At 44.2% G+C, this 22,695-nt stretch overlaps 1 protein-coding gene across 4 annotated transcripts in view; it reads left to right on the forward strand.

The window, feature by feature from the left end:
• Window positions 1–22,695, forward strand: part of CEP170 (centrosomal protein 170) — a 155,110-nt gene that overhangs the window by 81,758 nt on the left and 50,657 nt on the right. For 2 of the 4 annotated variants that reach the window (XM_040350988.1, XM_040350990.1), the window contains exons 10-12: window positions 5,254–5,371; window positions 10,373–12,109; window positions 15,803–16,061. In XM_040350988.1, the coding sequence (XP_040206922.1) occupies window positions 5,254–5,371; window positions 10,373–12,109; window positions 15,803–16,061 (2,114 nt within the window). The remainder of the gene's footprint in view (window positions 1–5,253; window positions 5,372–10,372; window positions 12,110–15,802; window positions 16,062–22,695) is intronic. The other 2 variants (XM_040350989.1, XM_040350991.1) reach the window with 1 other exon arrangement.

Genomic DNA, 22,695 nt, shown 5'->3' on the forward strand with positions numbered 1-22,695 from the left:
TAAAGGGGGGCTCGTTCCGGACCGCGGCGATCGCGCCATTTAGTATCCGCTTCTGTCCCCAGCCTCCTCAGCTAGTTAGAGGAGCGGACGGCGGGAGGCAGGACATTTTTGAACTGGGGGACGGGACCAGAGAGGTAGCAGCCTGTCATGTTGGATGGCAGGTAATTGGCTGCTAGGAGGCGGTCCTAGCAGCCAATCACCCAAGTTCCCCCAAAAGTCTCCCCGCCCCGCCCAGTGCTGCTGCGTCTTCACTTGACGAATGTCCTGCCTCCTGCTCTCCGCGCTGAAAAGTTACAGGTAGGAGTGGAGAGGGAGGAAGGGAGGAAAAATATATGGAAATGTTAAGGACGAGCTGTGGGGGCTGTGCTGTGGGGGGAAAAGGGGGGTTATGTGATGGGGGAAACAGTGTGCAGGATATGTGATGGGGGTCATGTAAAGGGGGCAATACTTTGTGGGGGGGTATGTGATGGGGTCATGTACTGTGTGTGGGGGGATATGTGAAGAAGGGCAATACTGTGTGTGGTGGGATATGTGAAGAAGGGCAATACTGTGTGGGGGGATATGTGGATACAGTGTTATGCAGAGGTGTACTTATAACAATTTTATAGACAAATGATACTATTTACAGTCGCGCGGGGGCGCGAAATGTTTTCTTCTTCCTAGGGGGGGCATGACAGAAAATAATTGAGAAGCACTGGTCTAGTGTTACTGGATCAATCGGCAACATCTCTGGCAGTGTTTTGTCTCTGACCTTTAATACCATTAAAGGAGATTTAATGTCATACTCCCCACATTAAATATTTACAACAAGCAGTATGAAATTAATAAAACAGCATTTTTTTTCCCGCAAATTTTTTTTTTTTTCTTGTAAAAATCTGCTTTTATTTCTCCACTTTCCTATCAGCAGCTTTTGCTCTTTTCTTTATCCTTTTAGTTAATTTAAGCTGCTTCCTATGTCAGCTTCTTGCCTAAAAGCAGACTGCATTTCCCAGGAAATCTAGCGCCACATTTAAAGTGGAACATCACTCTCCCAATCAATATGAAATATTTTTAATCCTCATGCTACTAGCATTAGTAAATAGATAGGAAAGTGTATCATATTTAAAAAATATATATATATATATATATATATATATATATAATATATATATATATATATATATATATATATAATATATATATATATATATATATATTACATGTCTTCAGTTACTTCCTGGTTTCTTGCCTAGGCAAATGATTTCATAGATCCCAGGAGTCTTCAGGAGGGGTGGAGAGGAGGGAGGGGTTTTCTCAGCTAAGCACACTCTCCTGCTTGCATGCTTGAGCTAAGGGCAGAGGTATTTCTCAACAAAAATAAAGCATGGAGACATGGGTGGATGGGGAGTTTGCTTTGAATATTAAAAATTAATTAAATAAAGTTTTTGGTTTGTGGTGTTCAGATGCAGTGAAGATCAGCTTTAAAGCGGTTGTAAACCCAGAAAAAAAACCCCTGCAAGACAAAGCCATAATGAGCTAGTATGGCTAGCATACTAGCTCATTATGAGTTACTTACCTTAGATCAAAGCCCCCGAAGCCGTCCTCATCTCCCCGGAAAGGTTACTTCCGGGTATCGCCGATCCGGGGCTGTGATTTGCCGGAGCGGCGACGACGTTACTCCGCGCATGCGCGCGGTAGCTGTCAAGGCCGGCATTAGCCATTCACAAATCCGGCATTCCCAGTGCGCCTGCACCGTTGTCTACAACCACTTAATACAGCAAGGGGAAAAAGTATTTGATCCCCTGCTGAGTTTGTACATTTGCCCACTGACAAAGAAATGATCAGTGATTATTTTATTGGTAGCTTTATTTTAACAGGAAAAGACAGAATAACAACACAAATATCCAGAAAAACGCATTTCAAAAAAATTATAAATTAATTTGCATTTTAATGAGTGAAATAAGTATTTGACCCCTTCGCAAAACATGACTTTTACTTGGTGGCAAAACCCTTGTTGGCAATCGGAGGTCAGACGGTTCTTGTGGTTGGCCACCAGGTTTGCACACATCTCAGGAGGGATTTGGTCCCACTCCTCTTTGCAGATCCTCTCCGTGGGGGTAGATTCAGATAGATTAGCGGATCTTTAGATCCGCGTAATCTATCTGATTTACGATCCGCCGGCGCAAGTTTTTGAGGCTAGTGCTGTATTCAGAAAGCACTTACCTCAAAACTTGCGACGGCATATCGTAAACCACCCGGCGGAATTCAAATTCCGCGGCTAGGGGGAGTGTACTATTTAAATCAGGCGCGTCCCCGCGCCGATTTAACTGCGCATGTGCCACCGGCTAAATTTCCCAGCATGCATTGCTCCAAATGACGTCGCTAGGACGTCATTGGTTTCGGCGTGAGCGTAACTTGCGTCCGGCCGTATTCTGAATCGACTTACGCAAACGACGTAAAAATTCAAAACTTGGCGCGGGAACGACGGCCATACTTAACATAGGATACGCCTCACATAGCAGGGGTAACTATACGCTGGAAAAAGCCGAACGCAAGCGACGTAAAAAAAAAAAGCGACGGGCGGGCGTTCATTTCTGAATCGGCGGAACTCCTCATTCGCATATTCGTCGCGTACAAAAAACTAAACGCCACCTAGCGGCCAGCGGGAGATTGCAGCCTAAGATCCGACGGTGTAAGTCACTTACACCTGTCGGATCTTAGGGAGATCTATGCGGAACCTGATTCAGAAAAACACCCCCAAAGCATAATGTTTCCACCTCCATGTTTGACGGTGGTGATGGTGTTCTTGGGGTCATAGGCAGCGTTCCTCCTCCTCCAAACACGGCTAATTTAGTTGATGCCAAAGAGCTTGATTTTGGTCTCATCTGACCACAGCACTTTCACCCAGTTCTACTCTGAATCATTTAGATTCTCAGATTGGATTCACTATGAACACAGACAAACAAACCGCTATTTTTTCAGAATAACACAAGGTAGAACTCTGCAACAAAATCTGTTAAAATACTTTCATTGTAAAAACATCACCCAGAGGGGAATTTTTTTTTTTGCTTAACAAAAGTGGAGTTTGGGCTCTTTTACACAGGCAGCCCGTTTAGGTCCGCCTGCCAGTTTTTTAGGCGGACCTGAACGGGCGCTCCGTGCTCCTCTATGGAGCCACGGATGTCAGCGGTGACATGCCCGCTGACATCCGACCCGCTCCGATCCGCCCAAGTGTGACGGAGGAAAAACCTACTTTTCCATCCGCCGATCGGATCGGGTGAACACGGTGTGCGGGGACCGTCCTGTCATCCGCCGGCTCAGCGGGGATCAACGGAGCGATCCCCGCTGAGCAAGTGGAGGTTCACGGGGCGTATCATTACTGATCTGCCCCGTGTGAAAGGGGCCTTACTCTTTAACTGACTTCACGAAAATGATTTATGGCAAGTTCAAAAATCGTATTTTTCTTTAATGGTTGCATGATGGCCCCAATGTTTTCGTTTTCTCTACTGGCAACAGGACTTGATAAATTACAACCTTGCATTTGAATTGAGACAGTCTACCTGCTTAGTAGTTCTAATTTTAATTTTGTACAGATGGAAGCCCCTCTATCTAAATAATTGGTTTCCTGTATATCACCTCTTCAAAATGCCAAAATAAAGCCGGGCAGTTATTTGGCTCAAGCAACCCCTACTCTTGAAGCCTGTTGTAGCCTGATGTACAGAAAATGACCCAGCCCTGCAAATCGATATCTCCTTCACATAAACAACAAAAGGTGTCCATCAATATGTAAAATCCCAAGTGAAATGTTTAAATAAGAAGTATGTTTTTTTTTTGCCCGTTTCATCCTTACCTAGGTGGATGCAGCATCGTCTGTCCCCCAGGACGCTTCTGCACTGAGAATCAAGCGATCAAACATCGCAGATGGCTCGATTCCTTCAGCTCCTTGAACAAAGAGCTGCTTACTGTCTATCAGCATCTCTCCGCTCTGCTCTTCCACGCTCACTGGAATGCTGAGCTGTGAAGGGGCCGGGGCAGGCTCTCAGCGGCTCGCTGAGAGGTTGAGATGAGCATCAGTCCAGGCAGCTGGCGGATCCAGACTTTGTCGTGTTGACTGATTCCTGTGATGTCAGCAAAGCGCGGACTTCAGCCCACTCTCTGCTGAAAACGGGTCACATGAGTGCAAAACAAATTGCACCGCTGTGACCCATAGGAGAAGCCCAGCCAAATGAGCTCAGGCTGGACTTCTCATTTAAAACAATGTGAATGTCTCTGTTAATCAAATATATCACATCTGCAAATAAAGTGCCACAAATGTCCAAATTTATCAGCAAATGATATTACTGCATTCTTCTGTGTTGAAATCAATCACCACATGATATACCCTCCACCGCCATATAGCAGCTCACCTCCAACATATGATCTTCTATCACTTTGGTCAATGTGCGCCTTTCTCGTTAAAGTGGATGTAAACCCGATTCATGAAATTTTGAGCTGGACACATATATCTGCAGTATTTTGTTATCTCTTTTCAATTACCTAAGTCTTATAGCTCTCTTCTGAACGTTTCCTCTGTTATCAGCCTGAGAACGCCTGACATATTTTTTTACTTTTTAGACAAAAGCAGCTTGAATCTTTTGTCTTGTCAAAGGAGGTTGCTAAAATAGATTAGCAGAGAGCAGCTCCTATTACAAAACAGCTCTGAGAGTCTCAGCCTATGACGAGAGGGGGTGTGTGCCTTTCCTCCAATCAGCAATGTTAACTATCTTGGCTGTATGCCCAAACATTACACTCTGTGTTAAAGCGGGGGTTCACCCTAAAAACAATTTTCTAACATTACATCCAGCATACTGCCGACATGAACAGTATGCTGGTATTTTTTTTTTTCTCCGTACATACCGTTATATTGTCATTTTCCCCCCGGCTTCCGGGTTCTGATTCCCGCGGGACTGGGCGTCCCTATTCAGGAGGTAGATAATTGACGTCTGGTGAAAAACTTCCCAAGGCGCATAAGGCACGTCACCAGGTTTCCGTAAATAGCCGACCAGCGAGTCGGCTCTATATGGCGCCTGCACAGTTAGCTCTACAAGGCGGGCGCAGGCGCCGTATAGAGTCGACTCGCAGGTCGGCTATTTATGGAAAACTGGTGACGCGCTTTATGCGCCTTGGGAAGTTTTTCACATTGTTTTATATTTAGCATTCACTCTTCACTTGTTTATTTTACTTGATTGCTAAAGTTGCTTTTTAACTTTCTGATGTTTTTTTTTTTTGCTTCAGGATGTGACTTCATCAGGTAAAAAACGTTGGGTATCACAATGGGCCAGTCTGGCTTCTAATCATGTGGGACAAGATAATGGACAGAGCGAATCCAATATTTCACCTCCTGCTGAAAATGGTACTTTCTCTTTTTTTGAATACTACTTCTACTATTAGTGTTGTTTTGCTACTATTACAGTTGTTGCATACTCATTTTCATGTAGACATTTTGAAAACATGTTCAACAGGCCTTTGAAAAATGCTTGTAATCAGTGTTAGAGACACTGTTATATAGGGGTGCAACGGATCGTCACCGATCCGTGATCCGAACGGGTCACCCCTTTCGGATCGGCACACCACGCGATCCACGGAGCGCTCCGGGGCCTCGGCCGTAGGAAAGTCCCCGGCTTCAGCCTAGCTCCGGAGCGGCGGCCATCTTGCTCCACCCCAACCAATTACAGATCGGCAATAACAAATAACAGCTCAAAGCTATTAACTCCCTATAGCTATGCATGTCTGCTTTACCAACTGTCAAAATTCAGCAACTCCCCCTAGTGTCTGAAATATAAACTGCAATTTCTACACACTGACAACAAAAATGACAAAGAGGGTTTTGCTTTGCAATAGCATGTTCACTCAGGTTTTTGTTCTGGTTTATTGAAAATCTAGATTATATCAATTTAGCGTAATATTATCTTTTACGCAAGTGGCCTGCCATTGGCCCAGCTAGAGCCCAGACTTGAATCCGACTTTTTTACATAAATAATTTTTTTTTGCTGATCCGAAAATTATCCGATCCGTGACTCCTGATCCGAGGATCGATCACATCCGTGAGTTTTTTGATCCGTTGCACCCCTACTGTTATAGTTTATCAGTGGAAACGACCCATAATGAAAGGGACTCAATTTATTTCTAGTCCATTGAGAGAAAGAGCAAGTCCTTACAAAAGGTGTTGACACTGGCAAAAGAAAAAACTATGGGCCATCCTAGGGTGTAACACCTCCTACTACCAGCATGCTCCCAGTTTTTGCTAGTGTCCCTTGAGGATTGACGTGTTTTATTCAGCTAACTTTTGAAGTTTTATAGCTTTAATTGCATAGATTGCTGTTAGTGGTCCTATCTGCAGCATAATTATCCTTCTCCTGGATTTTGGAGTTTGCTGGACTGGACAATTGTAAGGTGAACCTGGAAGTGCCTTTACAACCACTTTAAGCTACAGTTGTGGCAGGCAGCTGGAGGCATCATGTCTCTTCCCCTGCTTTACTGTCTCTTGTCCATACATACACGAATGACACTTTGGTTAAATTGCTGGACTGTAGAATCTGCACGTTAGAGAGTGTCTGATCCGCTTTGCCTTTTGAGGGACAATCTCTCTTCAAATCTACTCTTATCAATATTAACATAGAGGCTACTGGTGACAAGAGTATATATCTTCCTCTGCAGAAGCCTAAGGAACAGACACTGAAGTCGTGTCCTTCTCAATCAGTAAGGAGACATCCTTTTTATTTTCCACTCCAGACCCTCAAGCTTGGCTCCTAGTCCACCTGCAAGGTCAAGAGCTCAAAGTCCTCCAAACTCAGAACATTTTCGTCGGCATGAAGGTGCTTCCCCAGTCTTCAGAGTGGGGAGACATTTGCTTATCTTTGCAAACGTTTGAGCTGCTTGCATCTTAGATGCCTGGGTTTGGGAATTGGGAAATGGTATCGAAGAGTTACAAGATGGATTTTCGCACCTTGCTCTGTCCTTGATTTCTTACCACCTCCTCCCTATTCCCAGACCCATATAAGTCATCCATGATATGTTGGATCTAAAAGCACTGAATATCTTCATTCGAGTTTAGATGTTCTTATGAAATCCAACAGGCCTGTCATTGCTTCCCTTTAACCATTTAACGCCCGCCTCACGACTATATACGTCCGCAAAATGGCACGGACAGGCAGATGGGCGTATATATACGTCCCCGCCTTCTAGCGGGTGGGGGGTCCGATCGTGATCATGCCCCCCCCCCCCCCCCGCTGCGTGCGGCGGGCGGATTCCCTCGGGGAGCGATCCGGGACGACGGCCCGGCTATTCGTTTATAGCCGCTCCGTCGCGATCGCTCCCCGAGGCTGAAGAACGGGGAGAGCCGTGTGTAAACACGGCTTCCCCGTGCTTCACTGTGGCGGCGTATCGATCGAGTGATCCCTTTTATAAGGGAGACTCGATCGATGACGTCAGTCCTACAGCCACACCCCCCTACTGTAGTAAACACACACTAGGTGAACCCTAACTCCTACAGCGCCCCCTGTGGTTAACTCCCAAACTGCAACTGTCATTTTCACAATAAACAATGCAATTTAAATGCCTTTTTTGCTGTGAAAATGACAATGGTCCCAAAAATGTGTCAAAATTGTCCGAAGTGTCCGCCATAATGTCGCAGTCACGAAAAAAATCGCTGATCGCCGCCAATAGTGGTAAAAAAAAAAAAAAAAAAAAAAAATGCAATAAAACTATCCCCTATTTTGTAAACGCTATAAATTTTGTGCAAACCAATCGATAAATGCTTATTGCGATTTCTTTTACCAAAAATAGGTAGAAGAATTTGTATCGGCCTAAAATGAGGAAAATAAATTGTTTATATATGTTTTTGGGGGATATTTATTACAGCAAAAAGTAAAAAATATTGCATTTTTTTCAAAATTGTCGCTCTATTTTTGTTTATAGCGCAAAAAATAAAAAACGCAGAGGTGATCAAATACCACCAAAAGAAAGCTCTATTTGTGGGGAAAAAAGGACGCCAATTTTGTTTGGGAGCCACGTCGCACGACCACGCAATTGTCTGTTAAAGCGACGCAGTGCCGAATCGCAAAACCTGGCCTGGGCATTTAGCTGCAAAATGGTCCGGGGCTTAAGTGGTTAACAGTGAGACTTTGTAGCCTACCTACATTTTCCCATCTTTGCAGCACATCAGTGTTTCCTGCATGTTGCTGTGGGACCCTCCATTCAGTCAGACAATGCCTCAGCGGTGGTGTACATAAACCATCAGGAAGGAGGCAGGAGTTTTGCTGTGACAAGAGAGGTAGATCAAATTCTGTCCTGGGCAGAACTTCACGTTCCTGCCTTATCCATCCACCATGTACCTTTCAGGCATTGGCAGTTGTCGGGCATACTTTTTTAGTCAGCAGCACTTGGACCTAGAGGAGTGGTCCCTATACACGTAAGTGTTCCATGACCTATGTCACAGGTGGGGGACATCGGATGTGGATCTTCTGACCTCCAAGTTCAACAACAAACTGGACAGTTTTGTCTCCAGGTACAGGAATCCTCCAGTGGAAGCACTGTTTACTCTGGTAACTCTGTTGGATGAAAATAGTCTATGCCTTTCAGTTCTTGAAACGTCATCACCTGTTTTGCAAGATTGAGATGAAGGGCATTCTGGTGATCCCCATTGGTCTGCAGTGGCTATGGTGGAATGTACGTCTCCTAGATTACGCTTTATGATCTCTGCCAGATCATCATGGTCTTGTGTATAAAAGACCGATTTACCATCCTGCTTCATATTGGCTAGATAAAAAAACATGACTATAAAAGCTCAGGTTTTGAAAGAGTGGCATTTGTGAGCCTGTGATTCCTGTGTTGCCGAAAGCTAGTCCTACAAGGTCTTGTATCGAATGTGGAAGGCATTTTTCACTTGGTGTGTGACTCAGGGTTTCCATCCTAGGAGTTTTACCATGAGATTAATCCTCTCCACCCACAGCTGGGTCTGTACCAGTGTTTAGCTCTCATTACTATCCAATACTACAATCTGGTTTTCACTCTCTCTATTTTATTTCAGAAATCCCCGCTGTCAGAATACAATAGCAAAGTCGGGAGGATTTCCTCATGCACCTCGAATGTGTGGATGGGGCAATCTGTTCATTTTGTTTTGATCAGCTGGCCAGCTTCAGAGGTCTAGCGGCATCTATGCCTTGATGGTTCAGGGGTGTTTTGTCTGGGGAAAACTTACTGGGCACATAAACCCCCTTCGTTCCCAGGCGAAATTTCAGCTTCCGGCACTGCGTTGCTTTAACTGACATTTGCGTGGTCGTGCGACGTGGCTTCCAAACAAAATTGACGTCCTTTTTTCCCCACAAATAGAGCTTTCTTTTGGTGGTATTTGATCACCTCTGCGGTTTTTATTTTTTGCGCTATAAAAAAAAAAGCGACAATTAAAAAAAAATAAATAATATTTTTTACTTGTTGCTATAATAAATAGTCCAATTTAAAAAAAAAAAATCGCAATAAGCGACTGGTTTGCGCAAAAGTTATAGTGCCTACAAAATAGGGGACAGAATTATTATCTTTTTTTTTTACTAGTAATGGCGGCGATCTGCGATTTTTATTGGGACTGCGACATTATGGCGGACACATCGGACACTTTTGACACATTTTTGGCACCATTCACATTTATACTGCGATCAGTGCTATAAATATGCACTAATTACTGTATAAATGTGACTGGCATTGAAGGGGTTAACACTAGGGGGTGAGGGAGGGGTTAAATGTGTACCCTGCATAGTGTTCTAACTGTGTTTGGAGGGGTGCTGACTGGGGGAGGTGACTGATCTGTGTCCCTATGTAAAAGGGACACAGATCTGTCTCCTCTCTCCCTGACAGGACATGGATCTGTGTGTTTACACACACAGATCCATGTCCTTTGCGCTGTAACCGCCGATCGTGGGTGCCTGGCCGACATCGCGGCCGCCAGGCACGAGCATCGGCATCTCAGTGATGCGGCGCCCCCCAGTGGCCAGGAGGAGTGGAGGCCGTAAAAAGACGGCCTCCTAGAGGTTTAGAGCCACCCTGCGGCCGTACAAAGTTGTACGGCCATTGGGAAGTGCTTAATATTATGTGGGTGGTCATAAAGGTATGGCTGATCGGTGTATATGAAGCATAGGACAGTTTTGTTTTTTATTAAACTTAATTGGTTTTATGTTCTTTGGTTACTGTAGATGCCAAAATGGTAACACTATTACATTATATGCTTTTAAATAAATGATCTTTCTGTTATTAGCATTTTTATTATGAAAGCATTGTATGTTTTAAGTACATAGAATTAAAGGTTTGCACATTATTTCTTCCTAAACAAAACAAAAAAACCTGTATTGCTCATGTCTTTCAGATGCAGATCTGAGTGAATCTGGAATGTCACTTAAGAGTAATGGATCTGCTGCCTCAGTGACTTGTGCAAGTGATCGTAAAAGGAGAAGTTTACCAAAGCTTCCAAGAGAGGAAACCAGCTCCCACGTTTCTACAAATAAGCAAACACTAAGGTCAGATGTTGGGGAAAAACAAGATACAGAGTTACAAGAGAAAGAATCACATATTCGTTCAGGTAAGAAAGACAAGCTGTATGTTTCCAATGGGAAAGCTAGAACTAAGCAAGATAAACCTATGGAAACTTCAATGGACAAAACTGGAACCCTCACGGACTATTCTTCCTTGGGGTTTGATGCTAAGAAAGATGCCTTACTCGCTGCACGGAAGCAAGCGGTATATAAAGCCCACCTTGAGCAGGCTAAAGATCTGTTGAGTTCTCCAAAGTTGTTCAACAAGCCACCAGTTATCCAACCAAGTGGTTCATCCTCTCCGAATGCCCACAAGCTACTGCAGGCTGCTGAAACCTCTCAGAAGAAGGCTGGTCAGAAAAGTGAAGTTGTTTCAAACAGTAATAGTGTGAAAAGTGTTGAAACTGATAGAAAAGAAAACTTCAAGCCACTTGTGAGACAAGGCAGTTTTACTATAGATAAGCCTAGCTCAAATGTACCTATAGAACTTATTCCGCACATTAATAAGCAGCCTACACTATCACCTACCTTTCCCTTTACATCTATGAACACTGTAAGAGGCAGAAGTGACTCTGTAGACACTGACTCCAGCATGGATACTACTCTGTTGCTCAAGGATACAGAAGCAGTCATGGCTTTTCTTGAAGCAAAGCTTAGGGATGATGGCAAAATTGATGATGATCCAAAAACTCCTAGCTATACCCAAGAAAATTCTATATCCCCTGAATCAGATGTTGATACTGCAAGCACTATTAGTTATATTGCGAATGACACTGATAGAAAGTGTCAGCAGAAACGAAAAACCCTTAGCAGTCTGCACAAGGACAAATCCTCAACATCATCTCCTTCTAAAGAACCACTCAGTTCATCAGTTTCCATAACTCGTGAAAGAACAGAAAGAAAAAGTAAAACTCACGTTAGGGAGGCTGGAAGCAGAAGTGATATTCAAAAAGTTCTTCGAAATAGTGCAAGAAACAGACAACCATCCCTTGACTTGACGGACGATGATCAAACCTCTAGTTTACCTTGTTCTACTGTATCAGACATTTTATCTTCTGATCAAGAAACCTATTCCGGAAGGTCACACTCTAAATCTCAGTTTGCCTCTGTAGATGACAAGTTTACTGCAATAAAAACTGCTGCGGCTAACAAGCCAGTTACTCTTCCTAGACCTCGTCCAACAAGGACTTCACTTTTGCGAAGGTCACGCTTAGGTGAAACTTCAGACACGGAGATTGGAGATACTGATAGAGCATCAGTAGCCTCCGAAGTATCGACAACAAGTTCAACATCAAAGCAATCTGCTAGTAGGAAACCATTTTCAAGAATAGATTTGCTTGCACAGCCTCGTAGAACAAGGCTTGGTTCTTTATCTGCACGCAGTGACTCAGAAGCAACAATAACGAGAGGTTCTGGATCTTCACGAGCTTCAGAATATGCACTTAAAAGTGGTTCTAAAATGACTCCAACAACCGATGGGAAAAGTTCTCCAAGAGCCAGAGCTAACAGCATTTCTCGCCTATCGGATGCCAAAACAAAAGTGGTTCCATCTGCTCATGGCTCTCTTGCTGGTAGGTTTTCATGTTTATGAAGTGTTTTTATATTTCTCGACTATTACCGTATTTATCGGCGTATACAGCGCACTATACACGAGTGTACTGCGCCGGCATATACCAAGTGCAGTACACTCGTGTATAGTCGGGCAGGCTCGGCTCCTCTCGCGCTCACGTACAGAACGTGAGCGCGAGAGTAGTCGAGCCTGCCCGACTATACACGAGTGTACTGCGCTCAGTATATGCCGGCGCAGTATTCAAACTCGGCGCTGGAAACGAGCGGGGAGGACGCCGCAGAAGGGGACCCGACGAAGAGGATACCCGAAGCCGCAGACGGACCCGACATGGACGCCGCGCAAGACACCAAAACTGTAAGTACAAAAATCTTTTTTCCACAGGAATGCGGGTCTACTTTAGGGGTGCGCGCTATAGGCCGGAGCGCGCAATACCCCGATAAATACGGTATATCATTTTATGCAATACGGCCCTGTGTTGCTTTAACTGACAATTGTGTGGTCGTGCAACACTGTACTCAAATAAAATTGATGTCCTTTTTTTTTTTTAAATGTATTACAAAAAGCCCAAAATAATTGGTTCCATAGGTATACAACATTTTGAATAAGACGCACAAAATGTTTACTGCACCCAGTTATTTTTCAGCCATTTAATCTTATGCTGGTCATACACTATACGGAAAATCGTCTGAACGAACTTTTGATAAACGAACGTTCGGCCGCGTGCGTGCCGATAAATCGTTCAGTGGACATAAATAACAAATATTTGGTTCGTTTTTTTTTTTACATATACCTAGTGCAGAAAGTTCGGACGTGAAACACATTAACCTTTCAATTTATCATTAGTTCGGCAGAAAATCTCCAAACTTGTCCTTTGTTTGTTTTTTTGGCTCAAAAACGTCCCAAAGATTATCGATTTTGTGCCCATTAACTGTTCAAAAAACGAACGAGCTGTCTGAACGACCGAATTTCTGACAATTTTTCGTATAGTGTATGGCCAGCATTAGTGATGCATTGCTCTTTGAGCAATCTGTAAAGAAGAGATATTGGTTTTACCTGACTGACTATAAGGCCCCTTTCACACGGTCGTTCAGGTCTGCCTGTCAGTTTTTTTGGCGGACCTGAACGGCTGCTCCATTCTTCTCGATGGAGCGTCGGATGTCAGCGGTGACATGTCTGCTGACATCTGACCTGATCCGATCTGCTAAAATCAGACGTATGGCGATACGTTGCCATCCGTCCGTATCGGATCGGGTGAGATCTGATTAAAACGGACATGCTGTCTGTTTTTGTCCGATCTCTCCATAGGAGACAGCGGTGCTGAACAATCCGCTCAGTGAGCAGAGAGGGACCTGTCATCCGCCGTCTCAGTGGAGAGATCTCCCGCCGAACTGATGGACCGCTGCAAGCGGATCCATCCCCGTGTGGAAGTGGCCTAAGAGGCGGTTCACACAGCAGCGGCACGACTTCGGGGGCGACTCTGCAAGTCGTGCTGAGGACGACTTCAGAGGCGATTTGCAAAACGACTTCTGTATAGAAGTCAATGCAGGTCGCCCCAAGCCGCTCCCGAAGTCGTACAGGAACCTTTTTCTTGCGTCGCCCCTATTAGAACGGTTCCATTGCATTGAATGGGACGCGACACGTCAGGCGGCTGAGCCACCTGTCGTGTCGCCCCAGTGTGAACCGGGTCTAATAGGGGAATGTGAATTAAAAGCTTGACTGAACATAATTACAAATGCCTTGGAAGGAGAAATATTTATGTAGCTTAGATAAACAAATCATCAACTTGTGTGTATACAAACATTTCAGAATGAACCTGATGAAAGATTATGGTTTGGGTCACAACGAAATGCATGCATTCCTTTGCATTTAGTTTTTGACAGCCCATTCGGTTCAGTGGGCTTCCAAAGGCACGTGCAAAAAGTATGGCAGGCGCAACTTAAAAAAAAAACACAACACTGCACCAAACTGCATGGTATTGCTGCAAATGCACAGGATTTTTCTTAGGTGCGTTTGGGGTGCCATTAACAATTATTGGCACCTGCACACATCTAACAAGGGCAGCGAGCTTCCATGCGGTGCAGGAAACATGACTCTTCCTCCAGGGTGGATTTGATTTAAATCAAGATTTAATTTACTAGTAAAAAGGCTTGATTTAAAGCGGAGGTTCACCCAAAAATCAACTTTCTGCCATTAGATCCAGTATACTGCTGACATCTGCAGTATGCTGTTTTTTTTTTTGTACTTATCGTTTATCAGCCGTTGTTATCCGGCTCCGAGCGGGGATTTCTGCGGGGAATAGGCGTTCCTAAGCCAAGCGGATTTGATTGACGGGCTGCTAAAGCGCGTCACGCCTTTCCAAAATACCCGAGGTGACACTCGGGTGTTTACGGCGCCTGCAGTGTAGAGCTGACTGCGCAGGCGCCGTAAAGACTCGAGTGTCACTTTGAGTATTTTCGGAAGGCGTGACACGCTTTAGCAGCCTGTCAATCAACTCCGCTTGGCTTAGGAACGCCTATTCCCCGCAGAAATCCCCGCTCGGAGCCGGATAACAACGGCTGATAAAACGATAAGTACAAAAAAAAAAAAACAGCATACTGCAGATGTCAGCAGTATGCTGGATCTAATGGCAGAAAGTTGATTTTTGGATGAACCCCCGCTTTAAATGAACTCAATTTAAATCATACTTTTTAAAGAGCAATTGTCATCTCTGTCCTGCAGCGGCTCCTCCTCTGACCCGCTGTTGACTCGCCATCAATCCCATTCACTTTAATGAGACAGCTGGCGATGCAGCAGTGACACAACACAGTGAGGGACGTGGCGGCAGCAGGTGAGAGGATGCCCGCTAACATGCACTGCCATAATGGATCTGAAATTACAGGTGCTCTTGCTGGTAGTTAGAATCTTTAATATTTGCAAACAAAATTTATTAATTTCCTATTTAAAATAATAAGCTGTCAGGTTTCAATCATACAGTTTGTAGTGTTCATAGATTTGAAAAACAATGGGATAAAGGAATATTCCTAAATTTTGTTTTATCTCATGGTTACTGTGAAATTGTCTGAACGCATCAATGCAGTGCATGTTATCTCAGCTTGCATTCATTAAATTAGTTTACCAAAAATGTAAATATTGCAGAATAAACGGCCTCGTGCTACATAACGGCTCAATTTCATGCTGAATAAACTAAATTATTAATGTATCTTCAATAGAAATCTATCTTTAGCTAGATTTTTACTCCAAAAGCATTTTATTAAAAGACATTTGCTAAAAAAAAAAAAATCAGATTTAAATATCAAAATCAGATTTTTTTTCTTTTCTTTCTTTTTTTAAATCATCGATTTTTATCCACCCTGACTCAAAGGTTTCCTTTTGGGCTAAATAGTCAGAATTAGCTTTATGCAGGTACCTAGAGGCAAAGCTTATGCTCCTTGATTGCAGAGCCGTAGCGTTGCAGAGAGATCACTGATTCCACACACAGGGCAGCAGTTCTTCTCTGCAGTCTAATGAACTGACATTTCTACACTGGGGTCAAATAAAATCCCAGTCTACAAATAACATGTTTACCATGTAGGTCTGCCAGAAAAATTGTAAAGTTAATGTGAATTTATACAGGTATCAATTGATATATTTTTATTTTTTTCGTGCTTCAGTTGTAAATATTTAATACATTATATTTTTATCTTCTCACCCCAAGTAGGTAATACACGATGGAGACGAGTTCCTCCAGAGTATGCATCCACTTCTGAAGACGAATTTGGATCTAACCGCATTGCTGCTAAACCCACTCGGCTACGTACTTCTTCAGCGGTTAAAGTCCAGAAGTCACAAGTTAGTGGAAGCAGCCCAGTTAAAACGCCTTCAGCAGCTCTCAACATTGGTTCATTCAAACATAAGGCAAAAGAACAAGATGATTATATTCGTGACTGGACTGCACATCGCGAGGAAATAGCAAGGTAATGTATTAATTTCGCACATTCATTGCAATATCATTAGGCTAGGTTCACACATGTCCGTCGCGAATTTCCCCTCAGTTTTCACAGCGAATTTCCAAAACAGCTGTTTAGCTGCGAATTAGATGCGGTTCCAATGCAAATTTGTGGAGGCGGCAGACACCGGCATCTTTAACATTACCACCCCCTCATGTCTAGGGCATGTGGCCTGGTGGGGGCTCGCTCGTTGTCTCCCCCCTCCTGCACGTTCGAATAAGAGTATGGCATTAATTTGGAAGGGGGGCCCTACGGCTTTTTTTTTTTTTTTTTTTTTTTACATTTTGGTGTGGGATTTCCCTTAAAATCCAGACCAGATAGAATTTGTGTTCAAAAGCTGATCAGATGTACGATTCAGATGCGTTCCCATTGAAAGCAGTGAGCCTGAATCACACCGCAGTGCTCAGAAAATGCACATGACTCTTTTTAAAATTCGCTGCGAATTTGCACTGCTCCTGCACCGCATATATGTGAACGGTCGCCATAGAAAACCAGTTTGATTCACATGTCATGTGAATCGGTTTAAAACACATCCAATTTGCATATATGCCAACGGAAGCCTTAGTTGACTGTTCATGTATATTTTGAAAGAAATTTAAACTACAGATCACAAACATTTACATAAACAATTTATAGCTCTAAAATAAAAATAAAAAGTGCTGCGCAATCTAAAGTATGTCAAGACATAAAGGCCCGGATTCACATACATCGGCGCATATTTATGCCGGCGTAGCGTATCTAATATACGCTACGCCGGCGCTGCGCACAGAGGCAAGCACTGGATTCACAAAGCACTCGCTGTTAGATACGCTGGGCTTCCTCGGCGTAAGCCAGCGTAGGTGGAAGTGGGCGTGAGCCATGCTAATGAGGCGTGACCCCATGTAAATGAAGGACTGAGCGTCATAAAAATACGAATAACGTACGGCGCATGCGCCGTCCCGTGGACGCATCCCAGTGCGCATGCTCAGAATCACGTCGAAACAACTGCCTAAGATACGTCGAATCACTGCCTACGACGTGAACGTAACCTACGCCCAGCCCTATTCACGTACTACGTAAACGACGTAAAATTTCATTGGCTGTGTTCCCTGGTCCATTCCTTAACATGACTTGCACCTCCTATATGGTGAATAACTTAACGCCGGACGTAAGTCTTACGCAAACCGCGTATATTATGCGCCGGGCGCAACTGCGTTCGTGAATCGACGTATCTCCCTCATTTACATATTCGAATCGTAAATCAATGGGAGCGCCCCTTGCGGCCAGCGTAAATATGCGCCCATGATACGACGGCGTAGGAAAGTTACGCCGGTCGGAAGAAGCCCATTTTCAGGAGTATCTAGTTCTGTGGGCACGGCGCATAGATACGACGGCGCATATTTACACTTACGCGGCGTATCTCGAGATACGTCGGCGTAAGTGTTTTGTAAATCCGGGCCAAAGTGTACATTTTTTTGTAATGTTTTTATTAAAATGGAGATTAGATGCTTTATAATATTTTTGTCATTTGCACTTTATCGCTTGACATATTTTGGATAGTGCTGCACTTGTTCTTTTTATTTTATGTTTTTGAGGCATGACATGCTTTTATCCAGTGCTAGTTGGCTGTTCACATACGCTTATTTTTTAGGTGCACATACAGTTTTTTCTTAATTTATAGCAGTAGAGCTGGCTCCAATGATGTTCACGTCATTAAAAATGTCCACAAAATTTTCCTAAAATATGATGTTTCAATTTAGTGTTTGAAAATAATATTTTTCTAATTCTTAGATTTCCTACTTGATTTGAAATTAATTGGGAAAACACGGATAGAGTCTTGAGTACAAATACATTAACAAAAATGAGAAGTTTACTGACATACATGTACATGACCTAAATTACATTCAATATTGTACTATGACAGCACCACTCGTAAAATGAAAAACTAGAAAGATATTTTTTGTTCTTTAGCAGTCAGAATCATAGGAAATTTGGCTGCTGGTGGTTTCACTGGTGATATTAAGCTTTTTCGTTGTGAATGGATACTACTTTCCACTGCACAGCATAGCGATACTCCACACTGCAGCCTGTATTTTAGAGCCCATCAATAATATACAGGCCAAGGTGGGGGAGAATGCAGGGTTTCACAGACTTCTCTCTCTTTAAAGTGCAACTGAATTCATGCAAGTTTTCCCAGGGCACTGCCCATAATGTGCAAGTATATTCACTATTTTGGCACACTTCCCTTCAAAACAACCTTCCTCCAGTGATGCAACGCTTCCTCCTCTACTCTTCTGTCATTGCCAAGGCTGACATCTTATCCTAGTCTTTCCAGTTAGGAATTTTCAGCCATGTTGATTGGCTGGCCTGAGTTGACCTTTGTGCATGTGCACAAGAGTTAAATTGTCCTGGCAGGCACCCACGGCATGCTGGGAATATACACTGATCTGTACATGCACAGATCTTGCTTGTATATGGAGATCCTGGGTTAAAGGCTCGTACCTTCAGGTGATTGTACACTGGTAAAGCTTTCAAGGACACATCCCTGATTGTCTCCCCTGAAAACCTTACCCCACTCCATGAGTCCTTGTTTTCTTTCCTGAATGTCCTAAGGTGATGGACCTTGTGGAGGAATCCCTCTTAGCTTAAAGTGGTTGTAAAGCTCAGACATAAAATATGAAAAAAAACTATCCTTCTATAGTTTGTACTTGTCTCGCTGAAGAACACTAAATGTCCCCTTTGTCTGTTGCTTAGTTTCACTATAAGCACTTCTAATAAGTTTTCCTGATACCAAGAGAAAAAAGGTATCAGCTCTGTTCCTATGTGCTGTGTGGAGGGGGGGGGGTGTCCTTTCGCTCCAATCAGCTCTCTGAGCTCTCACTGAACTCTGCGGAGTGTAACTTCAGCTCTCTGAGCTCTCTTCACTGAGCTCTGCGTAATGTAACTTCAGCTCTCTGAGCTCTGCAGAGTGTAACTTCAGCTCTCTGAACTCTCCTCACTGAGCTCTGCAGAGTGTAACTTCAGCTCTCTGAGCTCTACTCACTGAGCTCTGCAGAGTGTAACTTCAGCTCTCTGAGCTCTACTCACTGAGCTCTGCAGAGTGTAACTTCAGCTCTCTGAGCTCTACTCACTGAGCTCTGCAGAGTGTAACTTCAGCTCTCTGAACTCTCCTCACTGAGCTCTGCAGAGTGTAACTTCAGCTCTCTGAGCTCTACTCACTGAGCTCTGCAGAGTGTAACTTCAGCTCTCTGAGCTCTACTCACTGAGCTCTGCAGAGTGTAACTTCAGCTCTCTGAGCTCTGCAGACTGTAACTTCAGCTCTCTGAGCTCTGCAGACTGTAACTTCAGCTCTCTGAGCTCTGCAGACTGTAACTTCAGCTCTCTGAGCTCTGCAGAGTGTAACTTCAGCTCTCTGAGCTCTACTCACTGAGCTCTGCAGAGTGTAACTTCAGCTCTCTGAGCTCTACTCACTGAGCTCTGCAGAGTGTAACTTCAGCTCTCTGAGCTCTACTCACTGAGCTCTGCAGAGTGTAACTTCAGCTCTCTGAGCTCTACTCACTGAGCTCTGCAGAGTGTAACTTCAGCTCTCTGAGCTCTACTCACTGAGCTCTGCAGAGTGTAACTTCAGCTCTCTGAGCTCTACTCACTGAGCTCTGCAGAGTGTAACTTCAGCTCTCTGAGCTCTACTCACTGAGCTCTGCAGAGTGTAACTTCAGCTCACTGAGCTCTGCAGAGTGTAACTTCAGCTCTCTGAGCTCTTATGACTGAGCTCTGCGGAGTGTAACTTCAGCTCTCTGAGCTCTTATGACTGAGCTCTGCGGAGTGTAACTTCAGCTCTCTGAGCTCTCCTCACTGAGCTCTGCAGACTGTAACTTCAGCTCTCTGAGCTCTGCAGACTGTAACTTCAGCTCTCTGGGCTCTGCAGACTGTAACTTCAGCTCTCTGAGCTCTGCAGACTGTAAGTTCAGCTCTCTGAGCTCTGCAGACTGTAACTTCAGCTCTCTGAGCTCTGCAGACTGTAACTTCAGCTCTCTGAGCTCTGCAGACTGTAACTTCAGCTCTCTGAGCTCTACTCACTGAGCTCTGCAGAGTGTAACTTCGGCTCTCTGAGCTCTACTCACTGAGCTCTGCAGAGTGTAACTTCAGCTCTCTGAGCTCTTTTTTTTCTGAACTCTCAAATAAGCTTTATAATTCAGCACTTTAAACCGATGTAGAGAAGAGAGTGCTGCAGGTACAACTTATGTGGGAGTATTTGTTTCATCTCTGTGTTTCATCTCATTTCACCGAGTATATGTGAGGGTTTGCAACCACTTTAACTAATTTACCGTAATATTTTTTAATTGTTGGATTCTTCAACTCTTCAATCATCTCTTTCACCGTCTTCTAATATGAAAATGGAAACCGTGCATCCGCATCAACACAACTTCAGTAAAACCATGTGTGCTGAATCCGGATCCTGGATCCAATGTCATGTGGATGGCATGTTGCTTCGGGCACAGGAGCCTGCATGGGCTCTCACCTTGGCATTTTGTATTAATTGTGTATGGCGCAGGGTGATATACAAGTCCAAGGCCATAGTCTATCACTACGGAACCCAGACGCTGGAAACCTAGTCTTTATATAAAATCCAGTGTCATGGACAGGTAAGACAGGGTTTCCCTGTATCACAAACCTTCACTGTAAAACTGGGGCTATGTTTGGAATGTATTCAGGGTGTAAAACTTTTAAACATTACGCTAAAATTAAACCACTTGGAGCTAAGTCTCTGGTAGATGACCAAGTGTTAAATCACACCACAGGGCGCAAACTTTACTGCTACTTCACCTAGATTGATTGATTGATTGATTTTAATATTTCTTTACAGCGCCACATACACCCTGAAGGGTGTGTCTAAGCGCTGGAAGGAGGTCCGCTGGTCTATTCTGGACCAAAAAGCAATCCAAGAGAAGAAAGAAAAAAGACTTCGTAGACGAACTGATGGCTCGTGTACATAAATAAAAAGAGAAACCATATAAAGTATCAACAATAAAAACAAACGGTAGCAAGGGGGTTTGGAGTGAGGGGGACATAGGGTGAGGGAAGGAGGGGCCAGGTCAGTTTAATTAGGCGTGGTCATAATCAACTTGCCCCAAAGAGGAAGGTTTTTAGAGCCTTTCTGAAGGTAATAAGAACAGTGTACTTCCTCAAAGACAACGGGAGAAGGTTCCAAAGCGAGGCGGCTCTGGCTCTGAAAGATCGGCCACCAAACGAAATCAACCTTACTAGAGGGATGACAGCAAAGTCCTGATCGGCCGATCTCAGTGCCCTGGGGGGGTGGTAATGTATGGCCATGTTATTAATGAACAGTGGGCCATGTTGTTTGAAGGCCCTGAACATAACACACAAAGCCTTGAATTCAATCCTCCTTGCGCATGGGAGCCAATGAAGTAGTCTGAGAACGGGTGATATATGGTCCCATCTTGAGGTCCCCGTAATCAACCTAGCTGCCTGGTTCTGCACCAGCTGCAGCTTGGAGAGCCATTTAGTAGGGAGTCCAAGGTATACCACATTGCAAAAGTCAAGACGTGAGATGACTAAGGCCTGTACTAGTGTATTTCTGTGTGTTTGGGAGAGCAGATGTTTTACCCGTCGCAGCATCCGAAGATAGTAAAGGGCATTCTTGGTACAATTCCTCACCTGTGGAATCCATGAAAGTTTATTGTCAAATATGACGCCCAGGTTTCTTACTTGGCTGGATGGAGTGGGGCACGGGCCCATTGATACGGGCCACTCTGCAAGCAGGTTTAAACTTTGTGTTGGACCTGTAAGAAGTACCTCAGTTTTAGATACGTTCAGGGCCAAACGATTGTCCTTCATCCATGTCTGGATAGATGAGAGGCAGCAGGAAAGAAGGTGGGCTGCCGTGGGGTTGAGAGCATCACTGGCCACAATTTGTATGTCGTCAGCGTATACCTGAGTGGCCAATCCCCATGAAGAGATGATATCTACCACGGGCCTCACATAGCAATTAAACAGCCACGGTGAAATTGCCGAGCCCTGAGGGACCCCGCAGAGAAGGGGCACCCTCGCTGACCTAAATGAGCCCAATATTACTTGGAATGTTCTGCCTGTCAGGAAATTGCGTATCCAAGTAAGGGGTACGCCTGTAATATAGAACTCGTCCTGCAGCCGAGCCAGGAGGATCTTGTGGCTGACAGTATCGAAAGCCGCGGAGAGGTCAAGCAGTACCAAGGCCGCCGACCCCCCCGCGTCTCTCGACTCCAGCAGCCTTTCTCTAGTGGCCAGGATGGATAGCTCGATCCCTCTTTTGGGCCTAAACCCCGATTGAGCATCGTGAAAGAGATTTTGTAATTCACAATGTGCTTGAAGTTGCATAAGAGCCTCATGTTCCACCAGCTTAGCCAGAAAGCATAGTCCTGAAATGGGGCGGTAGTTGGACATAACTTTGGCATCCAGCATGCTTTTTTTCAAGATTGGTGTGACCAGGGCATGTTTCCAGTTATCTGGAAACTCTCCAGTTGTCAAAGAGAGGTTAACCATTATCAGAATCTCATCGATGACTGTGTTGATGTTATCCTTAAGCAACCATGCTGGGCAGGTGTCATCGGCATAATAAGAGGGT

Source organism: Rana temporaria, chromosome 4 (genome assembly GCF_905171775.1).
Source record: "Rana temporaria chromosome 4, aRanTem1.1, whole genome shotgun sequence".
In the NCBI taxonomy this organism is placed as follows: domain Eukaryota; kingdom Metazoa; phylum Chordata; class Amphibia; order Anura; family Ranidae; genus Rana; species Rana temporaria.